The 23,305-nt window shown below is 37.0% G+C and overlaps 2 protein-coding genes across 3 annotated transcripts in view; one reads left to right on the top strand and one right to left on the bottom strand.

Annotated features, from left to right (window-relative positions):
• The window catches only part of kcnj10b (potassium inwardly rectifying channel subfamily J member 10b), a 71,170-nt gene extending 48,891 nt beyond the window's left edge, over window positions 1–22,279 (bottom strand). Inside the window, exon 1 of one of the 2 annotated variants that reach the window (XM_079819721.1) lies at window positions 22,131–22,279. The gene's annotated coding sequence lies outside the window, so the exon portion shown is untranslated. Of the gene's footprint in view, window positions 1–6,406; window positions 6,528–22,130 lie in introns of those variants that run through there. The other variant, XM_079819723.1, reaches the window with a different exon arrangement.
• pnp5b (purine nucleoside phosphorylase 5b) lies at window positions 163–19,018 on the top strand. The gene is made up of 7 exons (XM_079819724.1): window positions 163–208; window positions 285–327; window positions 6,223–6,386; window positions 6,465–6,577; window positions 12,110–12,285; window positions 15,624–15,814; window positions 17,222–19,018. Exons 2-7 carry the CDS (start codon window positions 305–307, stop codon window positions 17,446–17,448), a joined length of 894 nt encoding a protein of 297 aa, XP_079675850.1. The 5' UTR covers window positions 163–208; window positions 285–304; the 3' UTR covers window positions 17,449–19,018.
• Window positions 22,280–23,305: the final 1,026 nt, after the last annotated feature.

Raw genomic sequence — 23,305 nt, 5'->3', positions numbered from 1 at the left:
GTTTATGGGTAAACTTGCTCTTAATGATTGTGAAATGTGGTTTTCTAGAAGCACTTTGGACATGTCGTGCCCTTTCTCTTTTGTAGAAGTGCGCCACATCGCGTTCAGGAAACGCGCATCATCAGTCACACCCGCGCGCCGCAGCCAATGAGCGCGCGCGCCGCGCATGAATAGAGAAACTGATGTGGGAGGAAATGTCTTTCACGAGGTCATTCCCACGCACACTTAGAGCCATATAAAAGACTCTAACAGGACACTCACTAAACATTCATTCTCTTCTCCAGACTCGCAGAAACTCCTCGACATGTTTCCTGATTCAACTACAAGGTGAGCTCATGCTTTTACAACAGTTTAGATAAGAAAAGAGTGTTATAATGTCGTGATGTGTTATTGTAGCGTCGCGTTATAAATATAGCCACGTTATGTGTGGAACGCGCGCGCGGTCTGTTGCGTCATCTACTGCGTCATACATCCGACTAGACATGATGTACGCAGCGTTTTATTATTTATTTATTACAATGAGTTTAAGAATTAACTTTAACAAACGGGTTGCGCTGAAACCTGTTGAGCAGGTTTAACACACAAACACACACACACACACACACACACACACACTTCATGATCTGTTTATGATTTACATAAACAGAGACTGTACAAAGATCGGACAATTAGATATAATGCATGATGTAAGATCGTGAATGGTGAAAAGTGCAGTTATTGTTGTCGAGATGCACGGGCACGAGTATTGAATCTGATGCGCGCGCTTCATCGCGTAGGAGAGAGCGGGCACAAACTAACGCGGTTAACTGTAATGGTTTAAAACTTTCCACACATGCCAGGATGACGAATTTACTGTATAGTTGCCATGCCAACACTATATAGAGGAAAAATTGAGCCAAAATAAAATAAAGCTATGGAAGATATCACTGAACATTTATTTAACCACAGCAAAAGTACATTTCCTACTGAAGTTAATTTTTCATCTCCGTTTTTTTTGTGTTTATGTAAAACTAGTCAAATGTGATATTATTATAATCTTTTATCTGTTGAGATGGTTCTTTAAAGCGGATCTAACAGCAGAAGAGCCGGGTTAATCCCAGTGTTTTTTTTTTTTTTTTTTTTTTAAGAAATACGGATATAAAAACAGTCGGGGTGCATTGAATAAACAGAGTAAGACATAAATACAATAATAAAATAGATTAGTGACAAACTTATAAGGTAAATAAAATATGAAAATGTTTACAAGTAGAAACACATTTTACAGCTTTCTAATTTTGTAAACATAATATTGTATTTACACTCTAAAAAAAGACACTGGGTTAAAAACAACCCAAGTTGGGTTGAAAATTGACTAACCCAGCGATTGGGTTGTTTTAACTCAGTGGTTGGGTCATTTTAGCCCAGCGGTTGAGTTGTTTTAAGTCAGCGATTGGGTTGTTTTAACTCAGTGGTTGGGTTATTTTAGCCCAGCGTTTGGGTTGTTTTAAGTCAGCGATTGGGTTGTTTTAGTCCAGCGGTTGAGTTGTTTTAAGTCAGCGATTGGGTTGTTTTAGTCCAGCGGTTAAGTTGTTTTAAGTCAGCGATTGGGTTGTTTTAGTCCAGCGGTTGAGTTGTTTTAAGTCAGCGATTGGGTTGTTTTAACCCAGCGATTGGGTTGTTTTAGTCCAGTGGTTGAGTTGTTTTAAGTCAGCGATTGGGTTGTTTTAACCCAGCGATTGGGTTGTTTTAGTCCAGCGGTTGAGTTGTTTTAACCCAGCGATTGGGTTGTTTTAACCCAGCCATTGGGTTGTTTTAGTCCAGCGGTTGAGTTGTTTTAAGTCAGCGATTGGGTTGTTTTAACCCAGTGATTAGGTTGTTTTAGTCCAGCGGTTGAGTTGTTTTAAGTCAGCGATTGGGTTGTTTTAACTCAGTGGTTGGGTTATTTTAGCCCAGCGGTTGAGTTGTTTTAAGTCAGCGATTGGGTTGTTTTAACTCAGTGGTTGGGTTATTTTAGCCCAGCGTTTGGGTTGTTTTAAGTCAGCGATTGGGTTGTTTTAGTCCAGCGGTTGAGTTGTTTTAAGTCAGCGATTGGGTTGTTTTAGTCCAGCGGTTAAGTTGTTTTAAGTCAGCGATTGGGTTGTTTTAGTCCAGCGGTTGAGTTGTTTTAAGTCAGCGATTGGGTTGTTTTAACCCAGCGATTGGGTTGTTTTAGTCCAGTGGTTGAGTTGTTTTAAGTCAGCGATTGGGTTGTTTTAACCCAGCGATTGGGTTGTTTTAGTCCAGCGGTTGAGTTGTTTTAACCCAGCGATTGGGTTGTTTTAACCCAGCCATTGGGTTGTTTTAGTCCAGCGGTTGAGTTGTTTTAAGTCAGCGATTGGGTTGTTTTAACCCAGTGATTAGGTTGTTTTAGTCCAGCGGTTGAGTTGTTTTAAGTCAGCGATTGGGTTGTTTTAACCCAGCGATTGGGTTGTTTTAGTCCAGCGGTTGAGTTATTTTAACCCAGCGATTGGGTTGTTTTAACCCAACGATTGGGTTGTTTTAGTCCAGCGGTTGAGTTATTTTAACCCAGCGATTGGGTTGTTTAACCCAGCGATTGGGTTGTTTTAACCCAGCGATTGGGTTATTTTAACCCAGCGATTGGGTTGTTTTAGTCCAGCGGTTGAGTTGTTTTAAGTCAGCGATTGGGTTGTTTTAACCCAGCGATTGGGTTGTTTTAGTCCAGCGGTTGAGTTGTTTTAAGTCAGCGATTGGGTTGTTTTAACCCAGTGATTGGGTTGTTTTAACCCAGCGGTTGAGTTATTTTAACCCAGCGATTGGGTTGTTTTAACCCAGCGATTGGGTTGTTTTAGTCCAGCGGTTGAGTTGTTTTAAGTCCGCGATTGGGTTGTTTTAACCCAGCGATTGGGTTGTTTTAGTCCAGTGGTTGAGTTGTTTTAACCCAGCGATTGGGTTGTTTTAACCCAGCGATTGGGTTGTTTTAGCTCAGTGGTTGAGTTGTTTTAACCCAGTGATTGGGTTGTTTTAGTCCAGCAGTTGAGTTGTTTTAAGTCAGCGATTGGGTTGTTTTAACCCAGCGATTGGGTTGTTTTAGTCCAGCGGTTGAGTTGTTTTAAGTCAGCGATTCGGTTGTTTTAACCCAGCGATTGGGTTGTTTTAACCCAGCGATTGGGTTGTTTTAGTCCAGTGGTTGAGTTGTTTTAACCCAGCGATTGGGTTGTTTTAACCCAGCGATTGGGTTGTTTTAGCTCAGTGGTTGAGTTGTTTTAACCCAGTGATTGGGTTGTTTTAGTCCAGCAGTTGAGTTGTTTTAAGTCAGCGATTGGGTTGTTTTAACCCAGCGATTGGGTTGTTTTAGTCCAGCGGTTGAGTTGTTTTAAGTCAGCGATTGGGTTGTTTTAACCCAGCGATTGGGTTGTTTTAGTCCAGCAGTTGAGTTGTTTTAAGTCAGCGATTGGGTTGTTTTAACCCAGCGATTGGGTTGTTTTAGCTCAGTGGTTGAGTTGTTTTAACCCAGCGATTGGGTTGTTTTAACCCAGCGATTGGGTTGTTTTAACCCAGCGATTGGGTTGTTTTAGTCCAGCGGTTGAGTTGTTTTAAGTCAGCGATTGGGTTGTTTTAACCCAGCGATTGGGTTGTTTTAACCCAGCGATTGGGTTGTTTTAGTCCAGCGATTGGGTTGTTTTAGTCCAGCGATTGGGTTGTTTTAGTCCAGCGATTGGGTTGTTTTAGTCCAGCGGTTGAGTTGTTTTAACCCAGCGATTGGGTTGTTTTAACACAGCGATTGGGTTGTTTTAACACAGCGATTGGGTTGTTTTAGTCCAGCGGTTGAGTTGTTTTAAGTCAGCGATTGGGTTGTTTTAACCCAGCGATTGGGTTGTTTTAGCCCACCGGTTGAGTTGTTTTAAGTCAGCGATTGGGTTGTTTTAACACAGCGATTGGGTTGTTTTAGTCCACCGGTTGAGTTGTTTTAAGTCAGCGATTGGGTTGTTTTAGCCCACCGATTGGGTTGTTTTAGCCAACCGATTGGGTTGTTTTAACCCACCGATTGGGTTGTTTTAGCCCAGCGATTTGGCTGTTTAGTTAAAACAACCCAATTGCTGGGTTTGTCCATATTCAACCCAACTTGGGTTGTTTTTAACCCAGCATTTTTTAGAGTGTAGTCAAGACCACCTAATCCGAGACCACGATATGACCAAGACCAGTCCAGCACTCTTTAAATTCATAGAGATCCTCATTACCACCTGAGAAATGACTTATAACTCATAATAAACGACTTATAATAAATATAATTAGAATAAGGCACTATATAGAGCTGTTACCAAACAAACAACAAAATTCATCTTTGCACTGCAGAGGTGGTACAGAAGATGCATCTGAATTGGTAAATTACAAATGCATAAATCATGTTGAGGATAACGTTTTTAAACAATATATATATTGAATGTTTGTTAAAGCAATATCATGTTTGCAGTCACGCTCAAATTTGTGAATCAAAATCCAGAGTCCTCTGAGTCTGAGACCCGCTCTCCCTCTCACTGATGATGAGGAGTGATGGCAGAAGTGCATCTGTAGGACATTCTCAAACAAATTGTACGTTTAGTTTGCTGATGTAACTGCTTTGCAAATATGCGTCATTAAATGCACGTGGTTTATTATGGGGACAGTCAGACTCGGAAACTACATTCAGTAAAGAAGTGTGAGGTGAGTCATATCAGAAGATGATTCAGTGACTGATTCGGGGAGTTTCCATGAGTGAGTCTTCATTAAAAGAATCGTTCATCAGTATAATGCGGTATTTTGTGGTCTTTTTGATCTCATCACATTAAACTCAGATGTAACTTGAGCCCGTCTGACTGTATGATTTGTTGAAAGAAGGCAGACAGAATGACTCCCAGCCTTCATTCAGACGGCTATTATTTTAGACATAATGTTTAGGAGAGTAAAGTATCTAAGTCCATATAAGGCGTTCGTAGGTGGATTTGAAAACATTGCTGTTTTTGTTTGAGCATTAAACACAATTTAGTGAAGCTTAAGTTACGAAATAACATTTGTTAGTAGGGTAAGAAAATATATCCTACACATTCACTCTAAAAAATGCTGGGTTAGAAACAACCAATTGGGTTGTTTTAACCCAGCGGTTGGGTTAAATGAGTGCTTAAAACAACCCAATTGCTGGGTTAAAATAACCCGATAGCTGGGTTAAAACAACCCAATCGCTGAGTTAAAACAACCCAATCATTGGGTTAAAACAACCCATTCGCTGTGCTAAAACAACTCATTCGCTGGGCTAAAACAACCCATTCACTGGGGTAAAACAACCCATTCGCTGGGTTAAAAAAACCCAATCACAGAGTTAAAACAACCCAACCGCTGGGCTAAAACAACCCAATTGCAACAACCCAACCGCTGAGTTAAACAACCCAATCGCTGGGCTAAAACAACCCAATCACAACAACCCAATCCCTGGGTTAAAACAACCCAACCGCTGGGTTAAAACAACCCATTCGCTGGGCTAAAACAACCCAATCACAACAACCCAATCGCTGGGTTAAAACAACCCAACCGCTGAGTTAAACAACCCAATCGCTGGGCTAAAACAACCCAATCACAACAACCCAATTGCTGGGTTAAAACAACCCATTCGCTGGGCTAAAACAACGCTAAAACAACCCATTAGCTGGGTTAAAACAACCCAACCGCTGAGTTAAAACAACCCAATTTCTGGGCTAAAACAACCCAACTGCTGAGTTAAAACAACCCAACCGCTGGGCTAAAACAACCCAATCGCAACAACCCAACCGCTGGGTTAAAACAACCCAACCGCCGAGTTAAAACAACCCAACCGCTGGGCTAAAACAACCCAATCGCAACAACCCAACCGCTGGGTTAAAACAACCCAACCGCTGAGTTAAAACAACCCATTCGCTGGACTCAAACAACCCAAACGCTGGGTTAAAACAACCCAACCGCAGAGTTAAAACAACCCATTCGCTGGGCTCAAACAACCCAAACGCTGGGTTAAAACAACCCATTGGCTGAGTTTGTCCATTTTCAACCCAACTTGGGTTGTTTTGACCCAGCTTTTTTAGAGTGTTCTCAAGTAAATCTAATGATAGATGAACATTAATATTACATTAAAAAATGTTATTTAATAAAATAATATATAAATAATACAGTTAGTGAACATTTATTTGAGAATTCTTAGAAAAAGGTTCAATGATTGTTTCTCTCCTGTATGTGCAGTTATGAGGATTGCAAGGCCACAGCTGATTGGCTGTTGGCTCAGGTTCCGGTGCGCCCCCTTCTGGGGATCGTGTGCGGCTCTGGGCTCGGCGGACTGGCAGAAATGCTGAAAGATCAGCTGGTCATCAGCTATGCCGACATCCCAAACTTCCCTCAGAGCACTGGTGAGCTCAGACTAATATACCTGCTTTCAGGTGTGATGTCCCAGGCGCTGTAATGACTGACTGCTGTTATTCTGCCAGGTTCTGCAGTGCAAGGCCATGCTGGAAATCTGGTGTTTGGCACCCTTAAAGGAAAGCCGTGCGTTTGCATGCAGGGAAGGTTTCACCTCTATGAAGGATACAGCATTCAAAAGGTGAGTGGACATGCTTGTGATTATCACACTAGAACAGCAGCTCTATGAACATTATTTATGAATGTGCAGTTTTATCAAATGTTTTAAAAATGTTTTTGGGTTTAACGAATGTTAAGGAAACATTCTTACTAGTAAGAATTCTAATTATAGAGTTCTCTAATCGAATTTTTACTAGTAAGAATTCCAATTATAGAATTCTCTAATCCAATTTTTACTAGTAAGAATTCTAATTATAGAGTTTTTGAATCGAATTTTTACTAGTAAGAATTCCAATTATAGTTTTCTAATCCAATTTTTACTAGTAAGAATTCTAATTATAGAATTCTAATCCAATTTTTACTAGTAAGAATTCTAATCATAGAGTTTTCTAATCCAATTTTTACTAGTAAGAATTCCAATTATAGAGTTCTCTAATCCAATTTTTACTAGTAAGAATTCTAATTATAGAATTCTAATCCAATTTTTACTAGTAAGAATTCTAATCATAGAGTTTTCTAATCCAATTTTTACTAGTAAGAATTCCAATTATAGAGTTCTCTAATCCAATTTTTACTAGTAAGAATTCCAATTATAGAGTTCTAATCCAATTTTACTAGTAATGATTCAAGAATTCCGGTTAGAGAGCTTTATAATCCAATTTTTACTAGTAAGAATTCTAATTATAGTTTTCTAATTCAATTTTTACTAGTAAGAATTCTAATTATAGTTTTCTAATCCAATTTTTACTAGTAAGAATTTCAATTATAGAGTTCTCTAATCCAAATTTTAATAGTAATAATTCCAATTATAGAATTCTCAATCCAACTTTTACTAGTAATAATTCCAATTATAGACTTCTCTAATCCAATTTTTACTAGTAAGAATTCCAATTATAGAGTTCTCTAGTCCAATTTTTACTAGTAAGAATTCCAATTATAGAATTCTCTAATCCAATTTTTACTAGTAAGAATTCCAATTATGGAGTTCTCTAATCCAATTTTACTAGTAATGATTCAAGAATTCCAGTTAGAGAGCTTTATAATCCAATTTTTACTAGTAAGAATTCTAAGTATAGTTGTCTAATTAAATTTTTACCAGTAAGAATTCTAATTATAGAGTTTTAATAAAATTTTTACTAGTAAGAATTCTAATTATAGTTTTCTAATCCAATTTTTACTAGTAAGAATTCCAATTATAGAGTTCTCTAATCCAATTTTTACTATTAAGAATTCCAATTATAGAGTTCTCTAATCCAATTTTTACTAGTAAGAATTCCAATTATAGAGTTCTCTAATCCAATTTTTACTAGTAAGAATTCCAGTTATAGACTTCTCTAATCCAAATTTTACTAGTAAGAATTCCAATTATAGAATTCTCTAATCCAATTTTTACTAGTAAGGATTCCAGTTATAGACTTCTCTAATCCAAATTTTACTAGTAAGAATTCCAATTATAGAATTCTCTAATCAAATTTTGACTAGTAAGAATTCCAATTATAGAATTCTCTAATCCAATTTTTACTAGTAAGAATTCCAGTTATAGACTTCTCTAATCCAAATTTTACTAGTAAGAATTCCAATTATAGAATTCTCTAATCCAATTTTTACTAGTAAGAATTCCAATTATAGAGTTCTCTAATCCAATTTTTACTAGTAAGAATTCCAATTATAGAATTCTCTAATCCAATTTTTACTAGTAAGAATTCCAATTATGGAGTTCTCTAATCCAATTTTACTAGTAATGATTCAAGAATTCCAGTTAGAGAGCTTTATAATCCAATTTTTACTAGTAAGAATTCTAATTATAGTTGTCTAATTAAAGTTTTACTAGTAAGAATTCTAATTATAGAGTTTTAATCAAATTTTTACTAGTAAGAATTCTAATAATAGTTTTCTAATCCAATTTTTACTAGTAAGAATTCCAATTATAGAGTTCTCTAATCCAATTTTTACTATTAAGAATTCCAATTATAGAGTTCTCTAATCCAATTTTTACTAGTAAGAATTCCAATTATAGAATTCTCTAATCAAATTTTTACTAGTAAGAATTCCAATTATAGAATTCTCTAATCCAATTTTTACTAGTAAGAATTCCAATTATAGAGTTCTCTAATCCAATTTTTTACTAGTAAGAATTCCAATTATAGAGTTCTCTAATCCAATTTTTTACTAGTAAGAATTCCAATTATAGAATTCTCTAATCCAATTTTTACTAGTAAGAATTCCAATTATTGAGTTCTCTAATCCAATTTTAGTAGTAATAATTCAAGAATTCCAGTTTGAGAGCTTTATAATAAATTTTTTACTAGTAAGAATTCTAATTATAGAGTTCTCTAATCCAATTTTTACTAGTAAGAATTCCAATTATAGAGTTCTCTAATCCAATTTTTACTAGTAAGAATTCCAATTATAGAGTTCTCTAATCCAATTTTTACTAGTAAGAATTCCAATTATAGAGTTCTCTAATCCAATTTTTACTAGTAAGAATTCCAGTTATAGAGTTCTCTAATCCAATTTTTACTAGTAAGAATTCCAGTTATAGAGTTCTCTAATCCAATTTTTACTATTAAGAATTCTAATTATAGAGTTCTCTAATCCAATTTTTACTAGTAAGAATTCCAATTATGGAGTTCTCTAATCCAATTTTACAAGTAATGATTCAAGAATTCCAGTTAGAGAGCTTTATAATCCAATTTTTACTAGTAAGAATTCTAATTATAGAGTTTTAATCCAATTTTTACTAGTAAGAATTCTAATTATAGTTTTCTAATCCAATTTTTACTAGTAAGAATTCCAATTATAGAGTTCTCTAATCCAATTTTTACTAGTAAGAATTCCAATTATAGAGTTCTCTAATCCAATTTTTTACTAGTAAGAATTCCAATTATAGAATTCTCTAATCCAATTTTTTACTAGTAAGAATTCCAATTATAGAGTTCTCTAATCCAATTTTTTACTAGTAAGAATTCCAATTATAGAGTTCTCTAATCCAATTTTTACTAGTAAGAATTCCAATTATAGAGTTCTCTAATCCAATTTTTACTAGTAAGAATTCCAATTATAGAGTTCTCTAATCCAATTTTTACTAGTAAGAATTCCAATTATAGAGTTCTCTAATCCAATTTTTACTAGTAAGAATTCCAATTATAGAATTCTCTAATCCAATTTTTTACTAGTAAGAATTCCAATTATAGAGTTCTCTAATCCATTTTTTTACTAGTAAGAATTCCAATTATAGAATTCTCTAATCCAATTTTTACTAGTAAGAATTCCAATTATAGAGTTCTCTAATCCAATTTTTTACTAGTAAGAATTCCAATTATAGAATTCTCTAATCCAATTTTTACTAGTAAGAATTCCAATTATAGAGTTCTCTAATCCAATTTTTACTAGTAAGAATTCCAGTTATAGAGTTCTCTAATCCAATTTTTACTAGTAAGAATTCTAATTATAGAGTTCTCTAATACAATTTTTACTAGTAAGAATTCCAATTATGGAGTTCTCTAATCCAATTTTACAAGTAATGATTTAAGAATTCCAGTTAGAGAGCTTTATAATCCAATTTTTACTAGTAAGAATTCCAATTATTGAGTTCTCTAATCCAATTTTAGTAGTAATAATTCAAGAATTCCAGTTTGAGAGCTTTATAATCAAATTTTTACTAGTAAGACTTCTAATTATAGAGTTCTAATTCAATTTTTACTAGTAAGAATTCAAGAATTCCAGTAAGAGAGCTTTATAATCAAATTTTTACTAGTAAGAATTCCAATTAATGAGCTCTAAAATTCAATAACAGCGTTCTGCAATTATACATATCTTGAATGTTTTTTACTAGTAAATAGAGAGCTCTAGTTGTAATTCATACTAGTAAAAATTAATTTGTAGAGCTCTCTAATTTAAATCTTACTAGTAAAAATGCAATTATACAGCGAGTAACGCTGGGAACATTTTAAGCTAAATGGCTTGCCATAATTTTTATCAGTTTTCAAACATTATGGGAATGTTACGTTTAAATGTTCTCTAAATGTTCAGAAACAAGTAGTAACATAAAAAAACATTAAATGAAATAAAGCTTTTCAGAAAAAAAATGATAGAGTTTCTGTTTTGAGAACATTATTAAAGACCAGATAACTTTGAGCGAACGTTCTATTAATATCACTGGAAGAACGTTTGTTCATAACTTTGAGATGTTCTGCGTTCCCTGTTAGCTCGGGAGGAACTAAATCAATCCTCAAGGCCTGGGAACAACAACTAACAGCTGCTGCTCATGTGTTTGCTCAGTGTAAATATCAGTGGCACCTTTACAGTGTCTTTATTAATGCAACACAAACTTTGCACCTCAGCGTTAAATAATCATCTCAGCTGCCTCTCCGGTTCAGCCGCAGCTTTTTCCATGTACAAAGTGTGTGATGTTGATGTTTGAGCATGAAAAAGCTCTTCTCTATTTCAGTGTCAGTGTTTCTCCTGAAACGCCTCCATCTTGAGTTTTCTTCCCGGAAACTGACACATCACAATATTCCTCATTATAATAATTAATACGCGGAATCAGGGCTCTTAACCGGTTCATGGAACGAAAACGAATGAAATTTTAACAGGAACAAAATACTATATACTAGCGTTATAAGCTAATCTGTTTTTAGAGATAAAACTCTTTACATTCGATTTTCATGAAAACGCATCGCAGAGAACGATCTACTCGGTAACCATGTGTTAATAACCCCTAGGTTCATTTTAGGGCTGTGCGATATTGAAGAAAAATGCGATATGCGATATCCTTGTTAAATAATGCAATATGCAATATGCGATACGATATTGCTTTAAGTGTGTAAAATCTATTTAAATAATATTAAAACAATTATTTAAAAACTGAGAATGATACCATTTATGTGTTTCACATTCTTTCTGGGAAAAGAAAGCATCGCTGCAACTTCTGAAAATGACCAGCAAAATTGATGTCACAAATGTGACAACATCATTTTAACATCAGTGTAAACAAACGAAAATTGTAATGCCACTATTTAAATACCAAAAACTCTTTGCTTGACTTGGTAATATATAGCTATATCAAACTAAAACTTAGCATCAAGAACATCCAGGTAAACAAAGACACCTGAACTAGGGGTGGACGATTATTTTTGTTATTTTAATTTATCTTTGTTATTATAAATTAGAACTAAAAACAGTAGTCTTCACATGAATTAAATATACACTGATACATGATAAAGCTACAAAGGTTACACAGTCTATTCTCTGCTATGCATTGACCTAAAACGTACAATTTTCACAATGTTGAAATAGCCTATTAAAATCATTCAGATATTGCGTGCCCTTGCGAAATGCATATTGCGATATGTACATTTGCGATATTTCGATAATTTCGATATATTGGATCCTTTAATTGGTCTTAAAAATTCTGCCAAAATGCAAAAACTGTACATGTTCTCTGTGCAATACATATTTGCATTGATTTTGAGATTAAATATGACGTGTTATCATGATTTTCAGAGATTATTAATGCGCTGATTGTGATTGGTTGGTGTTCTGTGATTGGCAGACCACCATGCCCATCCGGGTCTTCAAGCTCTTGGGCGTGGAGACGGTTCTCATGACCAACGCCGCTGGCGGACTGAACCAGGAATACAGTGTGGGCGACGTCATGATTATAAAAGATCACATCAATATTCCCGGATTCGCTGGAAACAATCCGTTAGTGGGACCGAACGACGAGAGGTGAGATTGTGCTGGTCTGTATTCAGTGTGTGTGTGTGTGTGTCTGATGATGATTTGATGCCCTTGTGAGGAAGATATTTTACAACTAAACAATGCCAGAGTACGGTGGCCCAGTAGTGCACAACACAACGAAATCAAGCCACAACACAACGAAATCAAGCCACAACACAACAAAATAAATCTACAACACAACGAAATGAAACCACAACACAACGAAATCAAGCCACAACACAACGAAATCAAGCCACAACACAACAAAATAAATCTACAACACAACGAAATGAAACCACAACACAACGAAATCAAGCCACAACACAACGAAATCAAGCCACAACACAACGAAATCAAGCCATAACACAACGAAATAAATCCACAACACAACGAAATCAAGCCACAACACAACGAAATCAAGCCATAACACAACAAAATAAATCTACAACACAACGGAATGAAGCCACAACACAACGAAATCAAGCCATAACACAACGAAATAAATCCACAACACAACGAAATGAAGCCACAACACAACAAAATAAATCTACAACACAACGAAATGAAACCACAACACAACGAAATCAAGCCACAACACAATGAAATCAAGCCACAACACAACGAAATCAAGCCATAACACAACGAAATAAATCCACAACACAACGAAATCAAGCCACAACACAACGAAATCAAGCCATAACACAACAAAATAAATCTACAACACAACGGAATGAAGCCACAACACAACGAAATCAAGCCATAACACAACGAAATAAATCCACAACACAACGAAATCAAGCCACAACACAACGAAATCAAGCCATAACACAACAAAATAAATCAACAACACAACGGAATGAAGCCACAACACAACGAAATCAAGCCATAACACAACTAAATAAATCCACAACACAACGAAATGAAGCCACAACACAACGAAATCAAGCCATAACACAACTAAATAAATCAACAACACAACGGAATGAAGCCACAACACAACGAAATCAAGCCATAACACAACGAAATCAAGCCATAACACAACAAAATAAATCCAAAACACAACGAAATGAAGCCACAACACAACGAAATAAATCCACAACACAACGAAATGAAGCCACAACACAACGAAATCAAGCCATAACACAACTAAATAAATCCTCAACACAACGAAATCAAGCCATAACACAACGAAATCAAGCCATAACACAACGAAATCAAGCCATAACATAACAAAATAAATCCAAAACACAACGAAATGAAGCCACAACACAACGAAATCAAGCCATAACACAACAAAATAAATCCACAACACAACGAAATGAAGCCACAACGCAACGAAATCAAGCCATAACACAACTAAATAAATCCACAACACAACGAAATCAAGCCACAACACAACGAAATCAAGCCATAACACAACTAAATAAATCAACAACACAACGGAATGAAGCCACAACACAACGAAATGAAGCCATAACACAACGAAATCAAGCCATAACACAACAAAATAAATCCAAAACACAACGAAATGAAGCCACAACACAACGAAATCAAGCCATAACACAACAAAATAAATCCACAACACAACGAAATGAAGCCACAACACAACGAAATCAAGCCATAACACAACGAAATCAAGCCACAACACAATGAAATCAAGACACAACACAACGAAATCAAGCCACAACACAACGAAATCAAGCCATAACACAACGAAATAAATCCTCAACACAACGAAATCAAGCCATAACACAACGAAATCAAGCCATAACACAACGAAATCAAGCCATAACATAACAAAATAAATCCAAAACACAACGAAATGAAGCCACAACACAACGAAATCAAGCCATAACACAACAAAATAAATCCACAACACAACGAAATGAAGCCACAACGCAACGAAATAAGCCATAACACAACTAAATAAATCCACAACACAACGAAATCAAGCCACAACACAACGAAATCAAGCCACAACGCAACGAAATCAAGCCATAACACAACTAAATAAATCCACAACACAATGAAATCAAGCCACAACACAACGAAATAAATCTACAACACAACGAAATGAAGCCACAACGCAACGAAATCAAGCCATAACACAACTAAATAAATCCACAACACAACGAAATCAAGCCACAACACAACGAAATCAAGCCACAACACAACGAAATCAAGCCATAACACAACTAAATAAATCCACAACACAACGAAATCAAGCCACAACACAACGAAATCAAGCCACAACGCAACGAAATCAAGCCATAACACAACAAAATAAATCTACAACACAACGAAATGAAGCCACAACGCAACGAAATCAAGCCATAACACAACTAAATAAATCCACAACACAACGAAATCAAGCCACAACACAACGAAATCAAGCCACAACACAACGAAATCAAGCCATAACACAACTAAATAAATCCACAACACAACGAAATCAAGCCACAACACAACGAAATCAAGCCACAACGCAACGAAATCAAGCCATAACACAACAAAATAAATCTACAACACAACGAAATGAAGCCACAACGCAACGAAATCAAGCCATAACACAACTAAATAAATCCACAACACAACGAAATCAAGCCACAACACAACGAAATCAAGCCACAACGCAACGATATCAAGCCATAACACAACTAAATAAATCCACAACACAATGAAATCAAGCCACAACACAACGAAATCAAGCCATAACACAACAAAATAAATCCACAACACAACGAAATGAAGCCACAACACAACGAAATCAAGCCATAACACAACAAAATAAATCTACAACACAACGAAATCAAGCCACAACACAACGAAATCAAGCCATAACACAACAAAATAAATCCACAACACAACGAAATCAAGCCATAACACAACAAAATAAATCCACATAAATCCACAACACAACGAAATCAAGCCATAACACAGCGAAATAAATCCACAACACAACGAAATGAAGCCACAACACAACGAAATCAAGCCATAACACAACAAAATAAATCTACAACACAACGAAATCAAGCCACAACACAACGAAATCAAGCCATAACACAACAAAATAAATCCACAACACAACGAAATCAAGCCATAACACAACGAAATAAATCCACAACACAACGAAAACAAGCCACAACACAACGAAATCAACACAAGCCATGTTGTGGCTTGATTTCGTTGCGTTGTGGCTTCATTTCGTTGTGTTGCTTGATTGTGTCTGTGGGGAATTGATTGGATGGTTGTGGTTTGCTATTGGTGGATCTCATGTGAGTGACAGAAGTTGTTCTGATGAATTCTCCAGTTTGCTGATGTTGATTTGCTCCTCTGCTCATCCGCAGGTTCGGCACCCGGTTCCCGTGTATGTCGGATGTGTATGACCGGGATCTGCAGCAGCTGGCGCATGAGGTGGCGGCGGATCTGGGCTTCTCCGGCTTCATGCAGGAGGGCGTGTACAGCGTTCTGGGCGGCCCGTCCTACGAGACGATCGCTGAATGCAGAATGCTCCGCTCCCTCGGGGCCGACGCTGTGGGTGAGTCTTTACACACACTATATAGAAGATACTACACTTGGTTTGTAACATACTTTGCGAGAGCTTCTATATATGTGAGTGAGTGAGTGTGAGAGTGTGTGTGTGTGTGTGTGTGTGGGCATGTTTTTGTGAAATATCAGGACACAAATGTGTATAATTACATGGGTATTACAAAAAGAGGGTGAAATATGAGGACGTTCCCCATGTCCTCACTTTTCAAAATGCTTATAAATCACACAGAACAAGGTTTTTTTCACAGAAAGTGAACTGCACAGTCTCCTGTGAGGGGTAGGTTTAGGGGCAGTGTGTGTGTGTGTGTGTGTGTGTGTGTGTGTGTGTGTGTGTGTGTGTGTGTGATGGGTAGGTTTAGGGGCAGTGTGAGGGGATAGAAAATACGGTTTGTACGGTATAAAAACCATTACGCCTATGGAATGTCCTCACATTTCACAAAAACAAACATGTGTGTGTGTGTTAGAGAGAGAGAGTGTGTGTGTCCTGGTAAACCCTACTTTAAAGGGATAGTTCACCCAAAAACGAAAATGTGATGTTTTTCTGCTTACCCCTAAGGCATCAGAGATGTAGGTGTCTTCGTTTCTTCAGTGGAACACAAATGAAGATTTTTAACTCAACCGTTGCTGTGTGTCACTCATATAATGCTTGTCAATGGGGTCTAATTCTATTAGAGTAAAAAAAACATGGACAGACAACTTCAAATTAAACTCGTGACGACACATTGATGTCTTAAGACACGAAACGACCGGTTTCTGAGAGAAACCCAACGGTATTTATGCAAATATATCCCCTCATATCAGACGAACGCTTCAGCTCTGCAGACGGACATCACTTCCCGTAGGTGAGGTCAAAACTACAGCCGGGTCATAGATATATACATAGAATCCTCATTAGTGCCTGCGTGGAACATGGCGTGGATCGCTCGAATTAGGATCTATGTATATACATCTATGACCCGGCTGTAATTTTGACCTCATCTACGGGAAGTGAAGGCAGTCTGCAGAGCTGAAGCGTTCGTCTGATATGAGGGGATATATTTGCATAAATACCGTTGGGTTTCTCTCAGAAACCGGTCGTTTGGTGTCTTAAGACATCAATGTGTCGTCACGAGTTTAATTTGAAGTTGTCTGTCCATGTTTTTTTTACTCTCACAGAATTAGACCCCATTGACAAGCATTATATGAGTGACACACAGCAACGGTTGGAGTTAAAAATCTTCATTTGTGTTCTACTGAAGAAACGAAGACACCTACATCTTGGATGCCTTAGGGGTAAGCAGAAAAACATCACATTTTCGTTTTTAGGTGAACTATCCCATACCATTATGTCTATGAAGAGTCCTTATAAAGATAGTGAACCAGACATGAGTGTGTGTGTGTGTGTGTGTGTCTTCAGGGATGAGCACCGTTCATGAGGTGATCGTGGCGCGTCACTGCGGAATGAAAGTCTTCGCTCTGTCCCTGATCACCAATCAGTCGGTGATGGATTATGACAGTGAGAAGAAAGCCAATCACGAGGAGGTCCTGCGGACGGGGGAGATGAGAGCCAGGCAGCTGGAGAAGCTCGTGGCCACCATGGTGTCCCGCATCGAGCTCAGGAACAACCAAATACTCCAACAGTGACGCAACACCACCAAACACCTGATGATAGGGCCGCAGATGATAATCATACACTCGTTACTTTTGCTTTATAATGTTTACATTCCAGAGACGGAGTGTTTTGGGAACATGTTCCCATGCAGCGTCTGACACAAACTAAAAGAGTCCAGCAATGCTGCTTCACTCACTTCCAAGATCCTGGTATTTATTGATTTATTTAAAACTTAACTTAAACAAGAGGCAAATAATGCAATAATGCAATAATGCAATAATTTATATCCAGCAATGAAGAATATTGGGAGCTTTTAACCCTTTAACTGTCACCCCCCTTTTTGTAATTACGCATGAAAATGCACTCCAAACTTAAAGGGCTGTAATTCAAGAATGCTTTGGAACCTAAGTTTGGTCTCGTTTTAAAGACGACACTCTGTAGATTATTGCTGAAGTGAAAGCAATTCATTGGTTCTGGTGTATGAAAAATATTTCAAATATGAAAGTATGAAAAAGTTATGGAAGTTTAAATTTACTGTAAATGAAAAATACTGTACTAAATATTTTTTATTTCATACAAAATATATATTTTACAAAGAAAAATGTACTCTAAAATTAATCTAAAATCAAAGCCATATGTCTAACCAAGTTGTGTTCCAAATTTGAAGTTGATATCACAAAAATTAAAGTCCCCATGAGATTTTGTTTAGGGTGCTGTACCAAAAATAGCCACCGGGTGTCATTCAAATTCCATTGATTGTTTATTTGATGCATTTTCCTGTACATTTCTGTCCAAATATCACTTCCATCACAAAACGGTCACCAAATATGGACCCTTGAGACTCGGAGCTTTCCGACAATATGTGTTTTGTCAAGATTGGAAAAGATTTTGAATATAAAGTAGTTAAAATAATTGTTGTAATATGAAACATGACACCCCCCACTAGGGGGAGGAGCCCGCTAGAATCATTTAGAGTAACGTTTCCATGGTAACACAATGTCCGATTTCAAAACGGTTTTCACAGGATGAATTTTGAGTTCGTAAGCTTTCAAATGATACCTAATTTATGATAATTACTAAAATATATGACACGAAAAAAAGGCGATCAAAAAAAGAGCACCAGGCGTCCCACCAGCGGTGACAGTTAAGAGGTTAAAAATATATATGTCTTATAAGAAACGTTATTAAATGCTAAACTTAAAGAATACTGTATTTATGTGACATTTATGTAAACGTGTGTTTTTGAAATTAGGGGAATGTGATTTTTAATTGCACTGAATGATGGAGTGTGTGTGTGTACTTTTTAATATCTGAATTGCTGTTTTATTGACATTCTCCAGCACTTTGCCCAGAAAACTTTGTTCCCCCCCCAAAACTTTGCACTTCATTTCCAAAAATTGCACTTGAAGCGTTTTGGCACAATCATCTCCTGCTTAAATGCAATTTTCTCGGTCCATAAATGACTAAATAAAATGTTTTTATTGCTTTGTTGTACCATTTAGTAGCAATTCGTATGTGTCTGTTTTCATGAATTGCAGCCATAAAAATACAGTTTTGCCAAATGTTGACTACATTTTGCATAAATAAACTCTGTAAACATCAGTGATGTCACTTTATTTCTGAAACCGGATCACTGTGTCCCTCTAGTGGATGCAAACGATAATAACTTTTTTTATTAACGTTCCTGTAGTACAAGGGTCTCCAACCTTTTCTCATTTGAGAGCTACTTTTTAAAAATGAAAGTCACAGAGAGCTACTCATGTTATATAATACTTAAAACTCTTAAATAATGCATCATAATTCTCATATTAACAACTATCCAAACTGTTTTACACCTGAAAGAGTGCAGTAGTTGTTCCAGTAGTCGGTACCAATACCATAACAATTGTATGGTACTCTGTATCAATTTTGGTACCACAGCAAAATGTTTTTTTTAATTATTTTATTTAACAAATTTTTTTTTAAATCAATATTTATTATTTATGATTTACATTTATGCATTTGGCAGACGCTTTTATCCAAAGCGACTTACATTGCATTCAAGGTACACATTTTTTTTTAAACATTTTGTCAGTTCTTGATGATATTTATGATGATAATCATAAGTAAATAATACATAAACATGTAAAGGCTGTATGCTGTTTAAAAGTAAACATTGTTTATAAATGAAAGATCAAGTGAAAAATAAGCAACCATTAATAATTATATAATTAGTATTATTTATTTCATAATTAGCCTATTATTATTAGTAGAGATGTATTATTATTACATAGAGACGTAGCTAAATGTACTGTAGGTTACAATCTGTAGTCAATTTCTTCACGTTAAACCCAACTTTTATTTTGACGGGTTGCCGTGAATGTGGTGAATACCTTTGAGTGTCTGTGTTCATGCAGGAGTGATATTTAAAGGCCCACTGAAGTCAAAATAAAGTTTTTTAGCTTTTAGTATGATGATCTTAGCTTTAAGGTTATGAATAAGCTGGTGTGTTCCAAAACAATGACAAAATTTGCATTTAGGAGATATAAGCATTCAAAACTTACAGTCTCTCACTTCCGTTAAAACGAATCACAGATTTTGATGACATCATCGCAGACTCAAATCTTCTGTCCAATCAAATGCGCTCTAGAATCTGAAGTCCCGCCCCCTGCATTATAAATAGACCCTGAACTGCGTCTGAAATCGGTCAGTTGTTAGTTGTTTTCTACATGGTGAACGGCACATTGCACACTATACATGCGAAAGGAAACGATTCAGACGGTGTGAATATGTTTTCAATCGAGGTGAATGAAGTCTGGGTTCACGATAGTTTCACGCGCAGCACACACACATAGTGCAGCGCGGATCATATGCGCGAGTCGGCGCAGACAAAAAAACATATCGGACCCATTTAAATTCTGCACAGAATGCTGTAATTCAAAGAGATATGGAGGAGATTATGATGATAAACGGTTAAATTCGGAGAAAACTGGCTTTACCAAACAGAAAGGCTCTAGTCAAACTGTGGTAATAACGAAACGCTATTGGTCGTTTCAAAAAAGGGGAGGAGCTGCTAACAGCTGGAGTCGTTTCAGGGGAAATTACTTCAATACGTTGAATAATGCTGCCTGTTTCAATGCACTTCAGTGGGCCTTTAAATATGACACTTGTTCACACTGCAGTGAGAGTAAAGCGTTTCTGCAGAATAAAACCGCAAACCGAGGGGAACACGGATATGATGTCATCGACAGGCCACGCCCTCACACGTCCCGGTTCCTCGGGTAAAATCGCACGGTTTACAAATAGTTGGAAACATTTGGGATACTCAAGTGAACAAAATATATAACACTGATCTAGTGGTGTTTGGATATTTTACTGCAAAAATGTTACATAGTGCAGCTTTAAAGAAGATTTTCTCAATATTTAGATTTTTTTGCATCCCCAGATTCCAGATTTTCAGTTTTAGTCCTATCCTAACAAACAATACATCAATGTAAAAATTATTTATTCATGCTGTATAAATCTCCATTTCAAAAAATTTACCCTTATGACTGCACTCTAAAAAATGCTGGGTTAAAAACAACCCACGTTGGGTTGAAAATGGACTAACCCAGCAATTGGGTTGTTTCAAGCTAATATTTAACCCAACCGCTGGGTTAAAACGACCCATTCACTGGGTTAAAACAACCCAATTGCTTAAATTGCTTTTTTAAGAGTGTGGTTTTATGGTCCAGGGTCATATATATACATATATATATAACTTGTTTTCTTTCTATTATCATAGGTTTTGTATTTATTTCTGGATCTGATTGATCGTAGGCCTCCTTTATCTTAGTGGTGTTTGGATATTTTACTGAAAAATGTTACATAGTGCACCTTTAAGTACAATTATACTGCGTTGTTTACTAAACGTCTGGTTGGGCCAGACAAAATTACAGAATTCACTGAAACACTTAAAGTGGCGATAGTGTTGGGGTCAGACGCATACACTCTTAAAAATGCTGGGTTAAAAACATCCCAAGTTGGGTTGAAAATGGACTAACCCAGCAATTGGGTTGTTTTAACCCAGTGAATGGGTCTTTTTAACCCAGCGGTTGGGTTAAATGTTTGCTTAAAACAAACCCAGCATTTTTTAGAGTGTATCATTACGTTTTGATGCAAATCGACCCGAGGTTCGAATCCGCTTTTTGTCGAACTCGCTCCACACCCTTTTCCCATCACATATCAGATCGGAAAGGCATTTATAAAGTATAAATAAAGCGTCTAACATGTGTTTAATAATAAGTGTTTATCGGTTAGCGGTAGCTGAATTAGAGACGATAAATATCATTGGTCGTAAAAAGTGGGTGGGTCTTGTCCCGCACACATACAATAGTTCCGACGCTCATGCCATTGGGTGTATCACACATAGATATACATAATAAAGGCTAGATGTCTCGTCCGCGCTGCTGGCCAATGGAGGTCGACGTCCGCACCTGGCGGCCATCTTGTCACAGTCAGCTCGCTCACTCGTAACATTGTGTTTTAATTGTGCGTGTACTTTTTAAATAACCATACATTTTCTACCGATTTTCAAACTGTTTGGTATGTTATAAACGTCAATAAAATAATAATAAATAATTTGTTCAAGCATCCATAATTATAGCCACGTTAATAACGTTTGTAAGAAACCAAACCATTTGAAAATCCGTCAAGATTTCAGCGAGATAAGAGTATTTGTGTTCAGATCACTCACCTTACATCAGGAGCCCGCCAGAAAGATGGCCTGTGACAAGATGGCCGCCGGTGACAAGATGGCCGCCGGTGATGCCGTTAGAGACTCCGCCGTAAGACATCTAGCCTTTATTATGTATATCTATGGTATCACACACTCCCCAGCAAAGAAAAGATATTCTTTCATAATAACACTCTTTTAGTACCCAGTAGTCATGGGAGGTACCCAATGAGTGGTAAAGATAAGGGTACTAACGCAAGGGGCATTAAGATAAGCTGAGGTGAAACCCTAGAAAACAGTCATTTTTATGAAAGGGTAATTTAAAAGTGCTTAAATTAAGAAAGACATATGTGAAATTAGTGTTTAATTTAACTGATAAAACAATATTTTTAGGCAAAATTAATGCTGCAGCCCATCTGATATATAGAGCCTATAGAGCCATATATACGTGTATATAAATATATATGATATATATGAAACAGCTTTAGATTGTAGATTGATTAATCGAGTAGGTTGATTCATATTTTAGGGCTGAAATATGAGTAGATTGATTAATCGAGTAGATTGATTCATATTTTAGGGCTGAAATATGTGTAGATTGATTCATATTTTAGGGCTGAAATATGGTGTGAAGCGGTTCGGAATACTCTTGGTCAGGAAGGAAGAAGGCGGGGTCGGCGTGACTGGGACTTGCAACTTTATTAAACAGTCTTTCTCATAAACAAACATAAATCACGCACGAGGGCGCCTCAATCATCAATGGTTCACAAATGCTTCTCTCTTTTAGTTGATCTCTCTTGTACAGCACAGTCACTCAGGTCTTGTTTGGCAGCTCACGTGGCAAGTCCCAGTCGGTCTCTCTCTCCCCACTCTCTCCCAGCAGCCGCTTATATGCGGTCTCTCCACGCCAATTACTGCAATCAGAGACAGGTGTTCGTCATTTGCACTTGACCTACTTACCGACCGCTCGGCTCCGCCCTCTCTCTCCCGCTACAGACCTCGCGGGACCACGCCCACCCCGCCACATACCCCCACCGCCCGTCTCAGGCCGGGGAGCCATCCGGCCTGCAGCCTCCCCCCCCCCCCCCCTCCTGGAGAGGAAGTCAGCCACAGCCATCTGAGCACCCGGCCTGTGGACCACCTTGAACTTAAAGGGTTGTAACGCCAGATACCAACGGGTGATCCGCGCGTTGGTA

This window comes from Gobio gobio (genome assembly GCF_949357685.1).
Source record: "Gobio gobio genome assembly, chromosome: 6".
NCBI lineage: Eukaryota > Metazoa > Chordata > Actinopteri > Cypriniformes > Gobionidae > Gobio > Gobio gobio.
The sequence above is the reverse complement of the archived record's forward strand: the minus strand, read 5'-3'. Positions and strand labels throughout refer to the sequence as shown.